We start from the raw sequence: 18,998 nt of genomic DNA, 5'->3' as shown, positions 1-18,998 counted from the left end.
TTTCAACAAAATCGACATTTACTGGACCCAACAGCAATTCAGAATGTACGTAGTGCTGTGCTGATGTTATCAGCAGAAGGGCACCCTTCTCATCAAGCACACAGGCTCGCTCACCTGCTCTGTCAACAGATGGTTCAGCCGCTGGGAGATGTTTTGATTAGGCAGAAGGCAAAAGAGAAGTTTACAAGAATTTAACGGCAGATAGCTATGAAGTAGGACATGCCCTTAATGTAAGCCTGGACTTAGTCAAAGGTATTCTGGGAAGTCCTAAAATATGAAAATATTGTCCTGGCGACTCTGTATGAATAGAAGAAAGTAGATTGTGTCCTTGCCTCTGCATGTACCGGTGAAAAAAATACCTCTGCTTCTGAGGGTTCATAAAATGCCATAAATTGATAAAGCTCTAGAAACCCCTGGCCTCATCACCCTGCGTGTTAGGTGTGTACTTCACGTTCAAATCAAAGCTGCAGCAACAAGCAGCATCACAGCCTGACCTCTCCTGCGGAGGTGCAGTTAGCCAGCACAATTTGTGTCCTGTGTGACTTCGCTCACTATAGCCGATGTTTTACAAAAGGGCTGGCAAGGACACTCCTAAGTACACCAGGAAAAAAAAAAATAAACAGAAGCAGCACTGACAATCAAGACCCAGGAAAATCCCTACCCATTCTGTACAGCCATTACTTAATAGAAGGGCTGAAGTAAAGCCAGTGGCAGCTGCTGAAGGTTAAGTAGAGGCAGTTCAGTTTAGCAGCACTGCATTACATTATTCTTACCTTGTTTTTTTTTTTTTTTTTTTTATTGTCTAAAAAAAGCTGCTGTTCTGCATCCATGTGCTGTAGTGGAAAATTCAGTCGGATGAATGGTTCTAAATTTAGGATGCAGGACACTGCAGCTGCGATAACATTTCGGAAGTGGAAGGCATAGTAGATACATGACATTCAGATAAGGAAAGATAACTATTTTTAGGCAAAACGAGGCTCAGTTTTGGCTACTTTAGGAAATGCACTAATTCATCTAATCAGTTCAGATGGACTTTATGCCAGCTCTCATCCTTGTGGACAAGCTAGCACACACTGTGACTACCTCTGCATATCAGTCTTCTGAAAACTAACAGGTAAAGCAAGAGAGCAGTAACCAAATTTGCCATTTCCCTTTCCTCAACATCCAACAGGAGGTACTTCAAGATCTGCTGACAGCAGATAGATATCTGTTTATCCCTCCATCAGGCACCTGTCATCCTCAGGTAACCCTCCCTGCTTTCTCAGCCCACCTTCAGTCAGATCTCATTTTGACACATACTTCCCTTGTCATTTTTAGACAGCAACTTTTCTGTCACATGGGCTAGATCGTTGGCAGCTCCAAGTCAAGTCGTAGCGGTAGTTTTAAAATCAGACTCCGGGCTTTCAACTCAGAAACTGCAGTATCCACGCTGCCAAAAATTTGCATCGAGTTCTGTTGATAGAAATTCGGAAAACGGGGCAGGTTGGCAGTAATGTTTCAGTTAGTGCTGCAGCTCTGGTCCCCAGCCAGAAAGGGGCAGGGAGCAGCGAGTCTGCTGGCACAGCTGTAATGGTTTGTGTACCTGGGCACCTGCAGAGGAGCAGTAGTTTCGGGTTTCCCCAGCAGCACACGGTTCAGCTGCTTCATTTCAGTGTCTGTAAATGAGGCAAAGTCTGGGTGCTGATGGATGCCCAGGATGTGTGCACACAGAGCTCCTGTTCTGCGGTTCCACGGAGGAGGGATCTCACCTCGCAGTGCAGTCGGCAGAAGCAGGTCTGTGGGTCTGAAGAACTGGCCATCCAGTACACAAACCTGTGTGCATCAGCAATCATCCTCTGAGCACAGAAACAGCACTGATTGCACTGACTTGCACCAGTGAATGTAGGGGCAAACATCTCTGGATTATCAGCACAGTGCGATAAAAATGTACATCAGGTCCTCGAAATTCCACAAAGAAAGGTCCCACAGTCATTTCAAGTACGTCTCTAAAACACTCAGCACCCCAAATGAAGCACCAGACATCATTTTCATCCCTTCACCCTGCTGAACTCCCAGGAGATTTGCCGTGCTGTATGCGAACTTCTCTAGCATTACTTCAATGCACATTTTGATGGAAGAATTGGGCTGGCAGAGGCTCACGCTCCCCTAGCACATCACACCAACACTGCTCTCTTGTGGCAAATGCTTAAAGTGAATATTGATGCTCCACGTCCCACAACTGAGCTGTAACACAGTCCTGTTGGCAAAGGGTGCAGACAGTAACAAATCACCAATAGAAATGAATGCTCGGATTTTTGATAGATAAGAGATGAAAAGCAATGACAGATCATTAAGACGTTGCCTTCTCAGATGCAAAACATTCAGCTGTTCATCCCCATGCCTGTACCAATGCCAAGATTTTGTGCAGTGCTACTGCAATTCCCTTCTCCGGCATGTTCTGGGATGCATTTATCAGACCAAGGCTTACAGTCTTTCTGTGAGTTTTCGAATGCCTTCCAGAAATTCAGATTTTGCTCCTCAAAATGAAGGACTATCTTTAGCTCTATCTGTCAGGCCTCAGCTATCTCATCATTCAAATTTACACTTCATTTGTAAATCAGCCACTTCCTCCTTTTCTTCCTTAAAATCAGTACAAATGATTATATCCCAGGCATGATTCAGATTAGCAAGCTAGCGAAGATAATTCAGTAAACAGCTTCAAGCATTCATTTTCTTGATTTGGAGAGTGCCAACGAGGGGACAAACACATTTAAGCAGGAAGACTCCACCTAATGACTAGAAACGTGCCTACAAATGTGAGATTGCCAGTTTACAATTCACAGTTGGGTACCTAACTTGTCTAAACCACCACCAGTGTCTGTGGAGTATCATCTCCATGGGCTCTGAAAACACCACCCTGCTAGAAAAGCTACTGGATAACCTCTTCCCTGGAGAAACACCCACCAGCAGGTTTTCTACTTTTTCTTTGCCTGTTACAAATGCCAAAATAAATCATGTTTTTTCTTCATCGTGGTGGAATCAATTGTGCATAGCACACACAATAACCATTAAAAGGGCAAATACCCTTCAAAGGGGTGCTGTGATAGCTGGGTGGATCATCGTCAAAGGACTTGGGGACATCAATCCCTTCATGTATCCCCGATCAGCACAAAGCAGGTGAGACCACCAGTGAAAGCAGGTGTTGGATTTTTACAAAGGAGTGACTCGTGCTTCCCATCCGCTGCCTTTTCCCTCCTTGAGGCATAATTTGACTTGCAGAAGTCCAAGCTGCTTTACATTTGTTCCTGAAAAACAGACGGCTGCATGCAAATCTCCCACTCCAGCCAGCAGGTGTTTTGTGACTTCTTTTTCATTTTAATTCCTACTGTAAAATTTTTGCTTAGCCAAAAGAAGCTGAGCTATTTCCCCTTAAAAACTGATTAAAATGCCCTTGAGGTTCCTGGGTCTCGATTTAATATTTAGAGCTCTTTTCAGAAAAGGAGGTTCCAAACAGGTCCCATCCTCCTCATTTTAGCAAATGAAAGTTAATTGAGCCGTCTCCCTAGAAATTGAACCTTTCTGCCCACTCTGCTGTTTCAGAAAGGTCACGGCATCAGTGCCAATCCTTCCTGTACCTTCCCCTCTAAATATGAACGACCCCGGACAAACAACTGATGACTTTTATGGAAACCCTGCCCTATTCGAGCACACCCAACTTTGTTTCTAAAGTCACAGCATAAAGACGCACGTCCTCAACAAAAAAAGTGTCCCAGGCTAAGGCTGGTTTTGCTCTGCCACTGACAACCTGCCACGCGGCAGAACAGAGGCGTCCAATATTTCACTCAATTGTCATATTTTGATTGCATCTGTCACACGCCGGTAGATCTTCAGGTTGAGATATATGACGAGCTTTCAGATTGCCTTTCTTGCAGCTTCGTACTGTGTGCCTCGACAGGAATGAACTTGTCAACTCAAATGCAAAATGAATGAATGGCTTTTAATCACTTTGATAATGTTCACGTTATTGCTTTGACAGGGTAGCAGCAGATACAGTTTGCTGATTCAGCCACTTGTATAACGATCTAACGGGCCTTTCTGACTAACGCCACGCTCTAAAAATACACACCGGGCTAATAAATGGGCTTCTGCTAGGCTGAAAAACAGGCTCATTAAGACAATTCCTCTGAAAAGTGGCATTTTTATGACAAGATACTGAAGCATTTAATTATCCTGTACACTGACAGAGCTGAAAGAAATTAATGAAGAGAAAAAAACTGTGCAGCAATGTAGCAAATCTTGAGGAAAGAAGAGACTCCTCACGCAGATGCCCGTACCAAACAGCAAAGTCAACCTCACGCCATCCCCATCTCTCCTTGGGCAGGGATTTGCTCCTACCTTGGCACCGCTCTGTCAACGCTATTTTTTGCAGTGCCAAAGAAGAGAAACACGCCGAATTGACCCCAACATGTTTTATAATGATTTTTTTTCTTCCCAGCCGATGAGTTCTCACTGCAGCCAAGCACCCTGCTGCATCAGTAACCTTGCCAGCACTAAAGAAAGGGCGGTGAAAGGACAGGAGCAAGAGCCCAGAGACTGCTAAATCCTGCTTAAGCGTCCCCAACGTCAAGCAAGCCTCGAGGCTGGCTTTCCTTGAAGAGCCAGCACTTAACCAAGCTGAAGACTTCTGCAGGTGAATGGAAGCCTCCAGCCCCCAGCCGTTTCCAGCAGCTCTTTCCATTTCTGCCACAGGCACCCGCGGGTCGCACAGCAGGGAGAAGCATCGGTACAACTCATCAAAGCACCCGCAGCTGCTCAGACAGCCCGTGCCAGTTGATTTAACCATGAAACAGGGCTGATTTCTCTCACCTTTCTCCTTTTGTCATTTCACTGCTTGGTTGCTGTTCCGAGTCAACGGCGTGGGTCTACCTTTGAATGGGAAATGTGACAGAGGACTGCAAATATTTTAACCAAGGGCACGCACCTGTGCTCCCTGCCATCCTGCCAGATGTGCCCGACCCACGCTCCCCGCTTCCGAGGCGCATCTCAGCAGCGAGGATCTTACGAACAGCAAATGAGGCATGGGGCACACAGCTGCGGCTGCCGTGCTCTGGGGACACTCGCGAAACGCACCGCCTACAAGGTGGGGAAGCAACCAACTGGATGGTGCCCCTCGTGTCTCCCTGCCTCTCATTGCCATGGCAAAGCAGGCACGAGAGCGTCCCTGCTCCCCCTCATCCTGCTGGCAGGGGAGCCAAATGGCCCTGCACCTGCTGCGCGATCCCGTCTGCAGGGGAAGGTGACCCTGCTCAGCAGGAGGGGGCTGCAGCAACGCAAAATATTTTTCCTACCTCCACTGACAAAGTGAAGCTGGCGTTTAACCAACGGGCAGTGACAGGTGCTGATAGTTTCAAGGAACGTATTCCACTCCAGAGTGCTCGGCACATCTCTTTCCTTCCTTACAGAGGGTAAGAGGAGGGCTGAAAACAGCTGAGTGGACGCAAAGAACTCACAAGTGCCTTATTAATAAGTGTGCTGGATCTAATGATCTGTGGAACTGAAATGAGATTATTTGGGTTATCTCATTAAACAAGAATAATAGCAATGGTAACCAGGCGGTAATTAGGAGCGGGCCAACCCAAGGACAAACTAAACAATAGGGGCCAAAATGCTCTTAGTTTGTACCCTACGAAAACAACCAGCTCGAGGCAAAACCGTGTGGCAGAGGCCGAGCACCAAACAGGAACAACGCTGAGCTCAGGCCTTCCTTTTAGCCGCTGGCCATCGCAAGCTCCCAGCCAGAGCGCTCCTGCAGGTGGGGAGGGAAGTGCTGAACTGGTTCAGTGCTCGAGGGAACTGTCAAGGGTAGCTGGGAGAAAGCCCGTTCCTGCGTTTGGGAAACAAAAAACTAGGCAGTATGATTCCCCTTCCTCCTCCACGAAGAGATACCTGCAATTTAAGATGGGCAGTGATAGTTAAGGTTAGCTTCAATCTGCTTTATCCAGAGGGAGCACAGCTGGAGCAGCAAAGGAAGGCAGTGAGCTCCCTGCCAGGGTCCCAGGCTGTGGGACCGTCACTGAGCTAAATCATCGCCACCAGAACTCCCTGCTGGCACGACTCCATTTGCAGCATGGCCATGCCACCTAGAGATGCTGAAGAAAAGCACAGAGAGAACCAGACTTCTTGTGGAAAAAAAAAAATAAAAATAAAAAAAAATAAAATAAAAGGAGGGCAGGAGGTACTGAAAGGGCAAAATACGTCAGGATTGCCGGGAAAGAACTGAACACAGACAGCAATTTACAGCATGACAGAGGTTTGCACCGACTCAGTAAAGTCCAGCTACCGATCTACACCAGCGTCATTCACCAGCTCCTGGAGTAATTGGCCCGACAGTCATTTTGTCCTACCCCCAAATGGATAAATGGCTTGTGGTTTCTGGTTTGACAGCAGAACAAGATTCCTGGCCAAAAAATTTACGAGAAGTAAATGCAAGCTTAAGCAGAAGGCTTCTGTGTAAGCTGACTCCTGGCTTGAGTGTTAAAAGGACTGCAGCGAGGGAAACTGCGTTTGAACGGGATGCTGCCTGCGTGCCTGATGCAGGGGTCCGTGTGAACAGCAACCAGACAGGCCACCTCCGTGCCCTCTGGGGATAGGTGCTGCGGAGCCAGGCACCGCTGTTTCTGAGCACTCTGCAATCCACGAAGCAGCTCTTGTGAAAGTTCCCATGCCGAGTCCAGCAGCTGAATCAAATCCAGCCACGGAAAGTCTGTGAAACCCCCCAGCTCTTCTGCTTCATTGGTGGTGTTTTGTCTGATGCTCACCGCTGTCCCTGCTGCCTTCTGGCAGAGAGGGCATTCAGTCCTGTTAAGTTTGATCTTCGGATCAGAAGCAAGGCTGATGGGTACCCTTACCTGAAATAGAGCCTCTCACTAGACCAGTTTGCGGCCCTCAGATTTTTATTACACAGCTGCAGAAGGCACTGATGTTTGCTAAGAGGTTTGCTAAGAGAGAGCTGTACAGCAGGACTGAAGTCCTAAGTTCTCCTGCCTTGTATATCCTCCTCTGTGATACCTGAAACCGTCATGCATACAAAGACAAGATAACAGAGGACGACCACAGAGCACGGTGCAAGAGCAAGGCACTGGTAAAATGGTGTTAGAGCAGCACCGAGGCTGCACTCACATCTGGTGAGCTGCAGAAAACCAAATGCTTCCTCCAAAAGCTGTCCTGGACGTTACACAACACGATCAAGGGTAAGCATAGTACTTGGTACCACTCAGTTACCTCCCTCTGCATCCCAGGATGTCAGCTGTATTTGGTAATCATACGGGTTTTGGAGATCCATGGTTGACAGGAGCTACCAAAAGCCAAATTTCAGATATTAGTCTCATCGTGCTTTCCGAATACAAAGGATCTGAACGGCAAAATACCAGAACAAGGAGAACCCAGATCTGACTTCGTTGCTGAAGAAAGTTATCAGGAAGCACTACCGAAGCGAAGCCTAAGGACTTCTCTGTAGGAAGAGTTTGAGTTTTAAATGGAATACCCAACACAGAAAATAAGTGCTGCTATATTAGCAGTATCTGAAGAGTCACTGATTCAGAGCCCTAGTTTTTCCAAGAATGTCAGAGCTGAGCAAGGTGGGGTGGGCTTGATTTCAAGGAAAAAGATGCTACAATTCTTCCATTGTTTAAAAAAAACCCTAAAACCACAAGAAATACCACAAGGAATGTGGTGTGTCCTGGCATCCAACAGCGTACGTTACACTGAGAGATGTGTTTCCATCCTCTTCCCTGCAAATCTCAAACGCCTTCACCATCAGAACTGATGCTCTGGGACTTGGATCCTTCCCAAGTTCATTTAACCTGATCAATTTTTAATGGCTGTCACTGGTTACTTCACCCAGCCACTCAGCAGCTTCTGCAGTTCAAAACGCCAGCCACCCTCTTCCCGCTCTGGCGTAACGCAGGGCTCAGGATCTGCAGAAATTATTCATCTGCATCAGAAAGAACTTGAAGGAGCTGTACGAGAGATTGATCCCTGACAGCTGCACTAAACTTGAAAGCCCCTTCTTGGCTCTGAAGAAGGAGAATTCTGACCTGAAAAGGGGTCTTGAGCGAGCAGCCTCAAAGGGAATAAAATATCAGCCTGTAAAACCAGCACTCGCTAGAAAACTCAGGTGATCTTTTAATGTAGGAACACCACTTGCCTCAGGCACAGCCAACGCAATTACTTGCCACACTAGCTCCAGCTCGCAGGTTGATGAAACAGCCTGTACCTCGCCTCCTTTTGTCCTCAGTCCTGAGCGGGCTCCCAGAACCACCACAACTTCTCCTGGAGCGACCACATCCTGCAGGACAGCGCTACCACTCACCCTCACACCCAGAACACGCTGCTGTGCTGCTCACATTCACCCTGGGAACGATGCAGCCCTGGTTATTAAATCAATGTCTTCACTACACACCGTGGTGGCAGGAAGGAACTTGTGCTAGTCAGCAACACCCATCATATTAAGGCTTACGGGTTTCTAACCAGAAGGAAAATTTATCCTAAAAGCAGGAGACGGTGGAGAGGACTGAGGGAAGCCATTTATCCAGCTGCAAGCATGTCTAGAAATCCTGGGGAGGCAAGGCAGGGACATTCACAGACGTCCCATTTGTGCAGCGGCCAGTGCTGAGCCCTTTCCTGTTGCCACGGTAGGAGCTCGAGGATTGTCATGCAAATGGTGCGGGCATTGAAGGGACTTCCCAGCAACAGAGCGCATTTTTTCACCAGCTTGATCCTAGCATTGAAAAGGAAACAAAACAACTGCGTGAACACGAGCAACACTGGTTTCAACCAGAACCACCAGCTACCCCAGAGCTGGGGGAGCACCGAACCTGCCTTTGGGGAATTCAGTGGGCCCTGCTGCTCGTTATTTCAGTGGGAACACGGAGAGAAACAGGCCCCTGAGCTTGGAGAAACGCGTGCACTGCTTTTTAACTACATTGTTTGTCATGAACTTAAGTGACACTGAAAACAGTGGCACAAAGTTAACGCACAGCCCTTCGCACAGAAGCATCAGAACATACGTTTCACCCACACCGGGCTATTTGGGATTAACTCACACGCTGTGATTTTGGGTTGAAAGCTGTAAAAATCTCCCAGGCAGAAACTCAAACACTTGAAAAGCTGTTTTCCAGAAAAAGTAGAACATATACGTGCAGCCATACGTTTACATTTTTTTCTTGTAATGATTGTATTGGATGATACTATTTTTTTTTTCCCTTTTCAGGTTCAGAAATCTATTTCCAGCAGGGGTAATGACTTACCAGAATAACTGGTATTTAATTTTCCTTACTTGAAACAAATTATTACAAGAAGAGCTGCCTAGTTTTCACACTTGTAAACAGAACTATTGATTAGAAAAAGTCACAGAGGTAAGACATTTTTATTATTTTTTTGCATCCACAAGGAAACTAGTCACAAAATCCGCAATGAGGAACAACTAATTAGCTCTGAGTGACTCCTCTGGATGTGGCCAAATCAAAGCTTTCCCTTAAGCTCCTGTCAGGGTTAACCCTTCCCCGTCCTTAAGAGTTACCTCCCAATCTCTCTCTAAAAACAAATGTAGAATTTGTGTGTGGCAACCACACATTATTTTAAGACTAGGAATAAAGACTCACCTTTCTGGACTTACCATTTCAGGACAAACTATAGAATTATCAGGGCGAACACAGAGGATGCATGGAAACTTGGAACAACTGAAAGAAAGGCAAAGGCTGAGGCCAAAGAAAGGCAACAGAGGGGAAGAGCTTCATGCCCCCTAGAAGAAACAGATTGCTTCAGAAGGAAAACCATTCGTTTTCCTTCATGGGAATGTCGAATAATGCCAGTTACCAGCAGCTCTGGAAGAGGGCAGGGGGCCTTAGCAGCCAAGCTTCAAAAGCAGTTGCTTACGAGCCAAAGGAAAGCAGCCTCTGCCACAAGCCCCACGGCCCAGCAAGCTGTTTCTCCTGAGGACTGGCCTCGCAGCACTGGAGAGGCAAAGGCAGCTGGGCAAGCCGTGTGCCAAGGCCCACGAGAACAGAGCGCTCCTTTCTGAGGCAAGTGCTGCCACAACACAGGAAAAAAAATGACTCCGGGATAGGGAAGACGACCGTAATTGCTCAGATTTCTACTGGCTGGGAGAGCAAAAAGGCAGCAGGAGACAAAGACGGGTGAAGATTCAGCTAAGCTGCCAGGTACGAGGCTGAAACAAACGCAGCTTGTGAAACTCAAGCCAAGCCAAAAGAAACCACGCAGGTTTTTTGACAATTTTTTTGACAAGAGGAAGCAAGAACGCAGCGTGGCCCAGAGCCCACAGGACACCCCAGACTGCTGCCTAGGAGTGGGCCAGAGAGGAGCCTGGAGCTAACCACGGGACAGAGGTGGCTCGTTGCATTTCACCTGCGTTTATTCCTGCTATTACATCCCTCCAGCCCAGGGAAACGACAGCACCTTCACCCAGAGGGGCAGGAGAGGCTCCACCATCCTCCCCCGCAGCCATGACCCGTGTGACACGTTGGCAGCTGGAGCACAAGTCCTGGGGCAGCCCCGCTGTGTGGCTGGGTGGCAGGACACTACCTGGACGAGTTTCACCATCACCCAGGCGCAGTCCTGCCCCCAGCTCAAAACTCACCTCGTGTTTCCACAGCACCAGGCTCCTCTCTCCGGAGGCACGCTGCAGGACGGCCTCCTCCCCATGCCAAATTCTGGACACCCGGATTTGATCTTCCTGCAGGACCAGGATCTGTCCCTCTATAACTTCGCTCCTGATGTTCCAGCACAGCATTTACACGGTACTCCCCCTCTCCTCTGCTCCTGGGAGGCACAACCCACCACCGCAAGCCCCCCCCTGCCATTCCCTCAAGGCCACGATGTCGCCTGGCACCGTGTGTATTTGCACCATGAAACACAACCTGCTCACCGGTGCGAGCAGACTGCTGGCCTTCACACCGCATCTCTAGGTGGCACTGTTTGTAACACCAAACTTTGTAAAACTGGTGCTTCCAAGTGCCACCTGCCGGTACTCCAGCTACTTGCACAGAGCTGGTTCACTCACAAGCACTGGAAGTGACTGCAGAGGGCGTTAGCTGTACCTCAACCCCAAAGACCCGCAGCACTTGGGTTTTTTTTTTGCTATTCTCATAGTTTATTGCAACTACATCCCAGAACACTTAAGAGATAATTACAAGAGCCTGGCAGGCAGACACCAGGAGCGCTGAAGGAAAACCCCCAGCAAAGGCTCTTAGGAAAAGCTGTTGCTACACTAATAGGATCTGACAGCCGTTTATACTCGGACTCGTGGAAGGCTGCCTGCTTTCAAGCTCTGCGAGAGCTGCCCTTGTGCTGCCTTGTAGTGAAAAATGACGCTCTGTGTGCTGCCAGCTCTGCCTCCTCTTTCATTTCTAAAACAATACAGAAGCAAAAATTCACACTTGAAAACACCCGACTGAAAGCTTACGGACTTTTTTTAAATGCTGGCCGTTACCACTAATGAACAGCAAGGAGAAGATTGACCCGTATTGCCATGTCAGCTGCAGAGATCTCTTCTTCAGCTCACCAATTTCAAGTTATGCAAAAAGAACAAGAGCTACCTTGACAGAGCGTGGACGCTGGCAATCTAACTTGAAGATGGACCAGGCAGCAGTGCTTCATAGAGTTCAGCCGGAGTGCAGTGCTCGTCTTTTAAAACTGTCTTAATCCCAAATGCTATGGGATTAAGCTTAGCTTCATGATCAGAGTACAGGAAACCTGTCATTCTGCAAAACTGGATCAAAAAGGCACCGGGCCCCATTTTTTACAACTTAGCAAGTAGTTACTACACCTAAAAAAAATGTTATGTATATTTTAAATTTACTTAAATGCTTTCTAATATGGCAAAAGTTAAGTAGTGCACCAATACTTAAGAAGTACCTGTCACAACAGCTCAGTAAAACCTCCATTTAACATTTTCTCCTATGAAAGACAAAAGCCTGGCCTCTCCATTTTAGCAGCGAGCTGACTCCCTGGGTCACAACTACCTCGAACCTGGAGGCACAACTCCAGAAAGAGTGACTGTAGAGCAGCCACTGCCCTTCGGGTTTAGGGGAACTGCCTCAGCAAAGCCATGGCCTCTGAGGAGTGCTAAATGGTTCTATGTACCCAAACCTCAAAGATGATTCTTAAAATCACTTACAAATGACACCAGCAGTTACCCAGAACATCTGAACAATATATTGCAAGTGCTGCTACAGAGGGAAGCACCAGGAGCCCCAGGACCAGGGAGCTGCATTCCACAAAGGAGTTCCTGCTGGCATCCACGGGGCAAGGAGCCCTGAAAGGGTTTGTGCAGCTCTGCAGACACACACACCGAGGCACGCTCTTTCCCCCAGCTGTCAGGAACTGTTTCACATCTGTTTAAGCTTTCTGCACCCATTCTTCAAGAGGAATGGACCCACATTAACCTACGATGATCCCGTCTACCTTTCCAGTTTTGTTTCCCTCCATCACCCCAATTCTTTCCTCTCCACCTTTAAGCTCCCAATTATTCCTCCTGCCTTTGGTTCCTTCCCCAGGTCTTCCTGCAGGGCACACACAGGAACGGCACCATATTAAGAAAATGGCTAGGTTACTTGTCTAACTTGAATCTACCAGATCCAAAATCAAGTTCTAGCAGTCACAAACTCTACGGCGAATCCAGACCAGCAACAGCCACTACTCAGATTTGCAAATGTAGGACAGCACCGTGGAAACCACCACCACACTTGTGCTTCAGTCTGAGCACTGCTCGTTTACTTCCAGCTTCCTGAAACTGCCCCATGTTTGTAAGACACCAACCACTTAGAGACAGCACAAACGTAGTCAATGGGAATTTATTCTTTCAGTAAGTCATAGCCAGCTCTTATGCGACCAGGGCAGAAGCTGTCGATGATTCACTAAAAAGAGAGAAAAAGAGGAGAGGAGAGAGAGAGAGAAATATTAATTGCAGGGACAATTATTACAAACCAGTCGCCAAAAACCACTACTTCAGTTCAAAGCTTTAACTACCAGCCCTGAGCTTAATCACAACTTCTTTTAAAATTCTATATAGGATAAAGACAGACTTTGCCCTTCCTCTTAAAATACAAATAGGACAGCAGAACCAAACCCTATTTTCAATAACCTGGCTAGCTGCACTTCAGCCTCTTCAGAAAGAAAAGTTTACCTAAGGCTTCTACAGGAATTCTGCAACGTTGGCTATTTTTTCCTAGAGAAACGACAACTACAAATGACTATCACTTGTTGCCACAGCTACGGAGCCATTTCTCAACAGATTTTCAGACTACCACGAACTATAAAAGTATCTCACTAAGAACAGAGTGCACTTTGTGTAAAGTGTTAGAAAAGTTGTCTAGTACACAGAGGCTTCGCTTGTTGAGACAATTCTCTTTTTCCAAGTGTTGTGGCAGTTGTTTTACCCAGCAATGAGTTCCATGAGTTTATCAGTTATTAAATATGAAAACCCCTGTTCTTTGCAGGCTGATTTACCTGTATGTCAGATTACAATGCACTTGATCCTTTCAATAACAGACCCAGCACATTGCTTACTAGACCTAGAAGACTGCAGTGAAAACAGTAACATAAAATAGAGGACTTACTACTTCCAGTTGGGTGGCAGCACCCTCTTCGTCTTGTAGTAGCGAGCCAGACGATGGATTCTGCTTTCAATCAGAATCAGGCGGAACTTGGCATCTTTATCCTAGAAAACAAAATCACGTGTGGTAAATTCATAAACCCCTGCTTAACGTGATACTGAAAAATCAGGAGATGTGAGAGTTGAAAGTGATCCAAACCAAGGTATAGGACAGCGGAGGGGTTCTCCCCAGGTGCCTAGGATCGGCTGCATAAAGTTTTAGAATCTATTCTAAGAAGTGATAAGGGAACTCCTGTATTATTTGAAAAAAAAAACCAACAACGCAAGTAGAGTTCCTATTTTGATTAGCACTCACCTTTCTGTTTCTCTCAAGATGCTTGCGAACAGCAACAGCTTTCTTGATCAAGTGATAAAGATCCTCTGGGAGGTCTGGGGCCAGTCCCTTTGATTTAAGGATTCTCAAAATTTTGTTGCCAGTAACAAAGCGAACCTGGGCAACGCCGTGAGAATCCCTCAGGATCACACCTGAAACAAACATTTACATACTGCACTGAAGAGAAAAACCTTACCCAAATGGATGTTATTACTTTAAGGTCCATTTCAATAGACATCCAAAAAAACATTCTCTCTAAATATCGGTTAAACCTTTCTGGTAGAAACCACGAACAGCAATAGACAGAAAGTGAGCAAAATCCTACTCACAGAAGCTGAAATGCTATCGGAGAGCACGTAACAGGCAACTGATCCACACATCACACACAGGCAGGTAATACAGTAAGTGCTACAATACTGCATGGAGATCTTCAGCAGAACTTGCAAAAGCAAGGTTTGCAAACACCCTTTGCTCTGGGGTTAACAAAGATTTCAGGGACTACTTTGGATTAAACCTCTGGAGGCCAGGAAGCGTGTTCTATTAGAACGTTCTGCTCAGGAGCTCTAAGCTAAAAGCTAACAGTAAAGTCAAAACAGAATCTGGTAAACTGCAGAAACTAAGCTTCCCAACAGCACGCGCCAATATTCTTAAGAGGTTCTAGAATTAAAAAGATACCTCACAGTTTCTGACTGAAAAAACAGCTGCTTAATCAAATATGCTTCTTCCAAGAAAGAAACACGCTGCATACTTCCAGAGGTATCCACACACTGAATACATACACACCAAAGAAAACCTGTGTTTTCTTAATACATTTAACCCACGTTGAGGTAATCGTTACATTTTCACGGTCAGAAAGATGTGTTTTGCCTACATTTAGCTGCTATTCATGAACCTTACCAATTTGCGAGGGAGTCAGGCCTTTCTTTGCAAGCTTGTAGATCTGCTCCTTCACGTCATCAGAAGTAAGTTTCAGCCACTAAAGAAAATTAGGAAAAAAACAAACAACAACTGATGAACGCTGATTAGCACAGAGGCACAGACTATCTATGAACGCCTATGATGTGTGATGGAAATAACCGTTTTGTAATGTTTGAGAAAACGGTTGAGAAATTATACTTTTAATGACACAGAAACTTATTTAGATTCTGTGAGTCCATAGCTAGTCAAAATGGTGGAGAAAGACAGAGGTGAACAAAGGAAAACTGTTTAAAATACCCCATGCTGCCTCCAAACAGGAGTTTTATCATTAGCTGCTAGATTTGACCCATAAATACGAATTTATAGAGAAAATCGCTGCCAGTTAAAGAAGGAATTCTTTAACTGGGCCTTTGGCAGAAAGGCAAAGCTGAGGACCCTTCAGCCATCCATTCCCTGCCATGCTACCTACAGAGAGCAGTGGAAGTCAGACTCGAGGTACACAAATTAATTGAACAAGAAAGAACTTGATCTCTACCCAGATAAAACTCTGTCTTTTCTATTCTTTTATGCATTAAATTGTGCTAATGGAGCCACTGCTTTCTGGTTATTAGAGGAAAAACACCCATGAGCTGGGCAATCCCGGCTCCTTCCACAAGCTACAACATCTCCCAGGAGTTTTTCTTCCCCCCTCCCCCCGCCTTTTTAACATCGTGAAGTTATAAAACAGAAACGGTGAAAAGATGGATTTGGAAACGCTGTTGATTACAGCTCAGAAAATAAATAAAGCCCACAGGGTTCTTCGCCAACGTAGCATCTGAGCATCCCAATCGTTACCCAAACGCTTTAAAAGCAGCTTTAGGTCGCTTCAGGCAGTTTCACGGTGTTTTATGTTCGCTTATCTCCCTGTGCTCTAGCCTCACGGTCCTGACGAGCTGTTTTGAGCTATTTTGAGCTGTTTTTCAGCGCATGGCTCCCTCCACACCCCACAGACCGACCCTTCTGTCCCCCACCCCCGTCTCGGAGCCGAGTTAAGCTCACGCTGCTTTATTTCAGCGCGCTAATACGCCTGAATTTCACGCGAAATCCCCTCAGCCAAGCGCCAGGCGGGCCGGGCCCCCTCCACCTCGCCTCAGCCGCGGGCTCCTTACCGTGGGCACGCTGCGGCGGTAGGGCAGCGCCGACTGGGACAGGCCCTTCCTGCGGGAGGAAGCACAGCACAGGCTCAGCACCACCCGGCAGCCCCCCACCGGCCCTCCCCGGTCCCCTCACGGCCCCTCCGTGTCCCCCCTCAGCGCCACCCCGGCCCCGCACCCGGGAGCGTGCATGCGACCCATGATGGCGGCGGCGGAAGAGAAGGGAGCGGCGCGGGGGGGCGGCGCTTCCCGCCCGATGGCCGCCGGAAGCCGCCTCAGCGCCCGCCCGTCATGGCCACCCCCCCCCCACCCCGCTCCTCCCCCAGAGAGCACACGACGATTAAAAAAAAGCGTTTTAAAATTACGGTTTATTCGTGTTTTGTGCTGTTAAGACGCTGTGCTTTTTTTTTTTTTTTTTGCTTTTTTTTTTTTTTTCGGGAGCCCACTGCGAAAAAGGCAGTACGTATTGCTGTCGGCGTATTTCACAAGGGAACGTTTCACAAAAACAGTAGTCTACTTTCCTGTGTTTTTGTTTTTTTTTTTTTTTAAGTGACTCGTGATTCTAGTGATGGAATGGAGTAAGTCTCAAAAGCATCAAGTGAGCAGGAAATAATATACCTAGTCAGTTACACAGAATACTATTTACAGGCTATGTACTAAATGAAGGATACACAGAAGATACTTATTAAAACTGGGAGTTGGAAGGTGTTAGTGTCCATTAGCATCAACCCAGTTTCTAACATTCAAGATATTCTTAGTTTCTTAATTGTAATAACTCCTAGGAGATTGGACCATGACTATTTTAGGCACCAAGAGATTCAAGTTTACTTCTTGCTTCTGTACTGGAGGGAGATTGGTCAGTAGCAGGGGAGTAAAAAAAAAATCCGATTCTGAACAAGCTTTTTAGTGTCCTGTGTCCTGCATCGAGTCTTCATTCATCATCGTAAGTTTTATTCCAGTCCTACTCAGCGCTGAGAGCCTGTCACCCTTTCTCAAACACGCTTCAACATTTACCATTCAAGTGTGCAACTTTACTCTATTGCTTTGTCTAGACAGAACAATCACCCTAAACACCGAGTAAGGTGAGCAAGAACCCTATAGCTGTAGTGCAGAAACTACCTAATTAAGTAACCAGTGGTATTAACAGGAGACTGTAAGTCGTATTTGTACTCTGCTATCACAGTATATTTCAAATCTAAGGCTGCTTGAAATTATATATATATATATATATATATATATATATTTTTAGTGGAATTCTTACCAGGGATGAGAATCACTGTTGCCGTCAAATGGAAAGAGAAAAAAGTGCAACCAAATTCCTCTCAAGAAGTTCTGTTAATGCCGCTTATTTCTGGCCTGCAAATATCCAGCCGTTGTGCTTTTTACCTAGAGGCCATCATTTACATGGAGGTACAGGTAAGTAACATAGGTGCAAGTGCCACTTTGATTTAGTGTCCGAATCTGTTACATGTTTAATCACTGCTGTATTTAAGTTCTAGAAATTTTGCAGTGTTGTAAAACACTGAGAAGCTGGATGCATTTCCTACAGCATCATCTTCCGCCAGTCTTCACTGGCTTTGGAGATCATGGCTAGAAGATGGGGTACAACATTTTAGGTGGCACTAATTATGAAGATCAGTCTAAGTGATTTTATCTGTAATTAACACATCTCAGGAAAAGACTTCTACTAGAATCTGCAAGTTATCAAATATGAGAACATCACCCCTCTTTAAGGAGCAGAAAGTTAACGTGTATACATATTTAAATACCAGGAATGAGGTAAAAGAGAAGCATTTGAATTATAAGGCACCATTATTTACAACTTCCATTATTGGCACTCGCTCCAATAAATCTTTGAGAAGCATGCATCTGGAAATAAATGCATTGCTAAAGAATTTTTCCAGCCCTTCAACCTTAATTTCTACAGGCATGTGTGAAGCCACAGAAATTTTACCCGTCACTGCTTCTGTGATGTTTAGTTAATAGCATGAGTGTAATCCTAAACGTACATAGTTTCTTTGATATCCTCCAGCATTATGCCATGAATGACATAAAACGGATTACAAAAAAAATTATAAAGCAAAAATGCATTATATCCCCAAGCCTATCGATTAAGTTATGGTTTAACCAGCCAGCATGGTCAAACTGTTCATCTTACTGTTGTGGATGGTTTAAAAACACCTTCCTTTACCTGCAGCTCTTAAGAAAGACTTGTAATAATGCTTTGATAACATTGCATAAGAATATTCCAGCAATGGATTTCTAGAAATCCTTCAAATTAGGCTTCACGAAGGTTGGTCCAACATGTCTGTTGAAATGCAGAGTTTCTTGTTTTAAGATGTACAAGTCGTTTTCAAGTAGGAAGATGCACAAAGCACAAGTGAATACATCTGTTCTGTTCTTACTCGGGTGCTGGAAAAAGTTCATAGATAGGGTACAGCAGTTAGTCGATACCAGTTAACAGTCTCCTTGCTCAAGTTGAAGTCCTTTAGAGAGAGTGTAATTCCACCCAGGAAGAAGTTCTCTCGTAACGATTCCGCGCTGAGCACACTTAACTGAAGTTCTCTCTGTTTCAGAGTCTCCATGCTATATCCACTGTACACAAGCTAGAAGGTAAGAAGTCAAGAAGGTTTTGGTTATCCAAATGAAATTACACTGATTACTCCCTTTTTTCTGACTGCCTAGCCACTGATATTTTAACTGCACATTATGACCACGCAGTACGTCTGTTTCTCAGAGACTAGGCTGAAGCACACGCATATTCTATTTTGTGCTCTGAAGCGTTTAAGAGGACTGGTGTTTTCAGATGCAAGTACTTTTTACATGCCAAAAGTTCTGAACTGATTCTTTTCCTCATCCTGAATCAATGAATCAGGGGTGGGAGACAACGTTTAAGATTCCTTTACTTCTCTCCATCACTCCTCAAAGTCAGAGTCAGAAATTTCATTTTTAACAGTACATT

At 45.8% G+C, this 18,998-nt stretch overlaps 2 protein-coding genes across 5 annotated transcripts in view; both read right to left on the bottom strand.

The window, feature by feature from the left end:
- Window positions 1-12,835: 12,835 nt before the first annotated feature.
- On the bottom strand, window positions 12,836-16,299 carry RPS13 (ribosomal protein S13). Its single transcript, XM_082761702.1, has 6 exons — window positions 16,215-16,299; window positions 16,052-16,100; window positions 14,883-14,961; window positions 13,968-14,137; window positions 13,617-13,717; window positions 12,836-12,914 (listed from the first exon to the last, which is right to left on the bottom strand). The coding sequence occupies exons 1-6, from the start codon at window positions 16,235-16,237 to the stop codon at window positions 12,881-12,883; spliced, it is 456 nt and encodes a 151-aa protein (XP_082617828.1). The 5' UTR covers window positions 16,238-16,299; the 3' UTR covers window positions 12,836-12,880.
- A 625-nt stretch (window positions 16,300-16,924) lies between these two features.
- The window catches only part of PIK3C2A (phosphatidylinositol-4-phosphate 3-kinase catalytic subunit type 2 alpha), a 51,149-nt gene continuing 49,075 nt past the window's right edge, over window positions 16,925-18,998 (bottom strand). For all 4 annotated transcript variants that reach the window (XM_082761699.1, XM_082761698.1, XM_082761701.1 and 1 more), the window contains one exon: window positions 16,925-18,642. In XM_082761699.1, coding sequence (XP_082617825.1) covers window positions 18,460-18,642 — 183 coding nt within the window. In that variant the 3' untranslated portion in view covers window positions 16,925-18,459. The remainder of the gene's footprint in view (window positions 18,643-18,998) is intronic.

The sequence above is a fragment of the Aythya marila genome, assembly GCF_965140915.1.
Source record: "Aythya marila genome assembly, chromosome: 5".
Taxonomy (NCBI): Eukaryota; Metazoa; Chordata; class Aves; order Anseriformes; family Anatidae; genus Aythya; species Aythya marila.
This window is presented reverse-complemented; position numbering and strand designations above follow the sequence as displayed.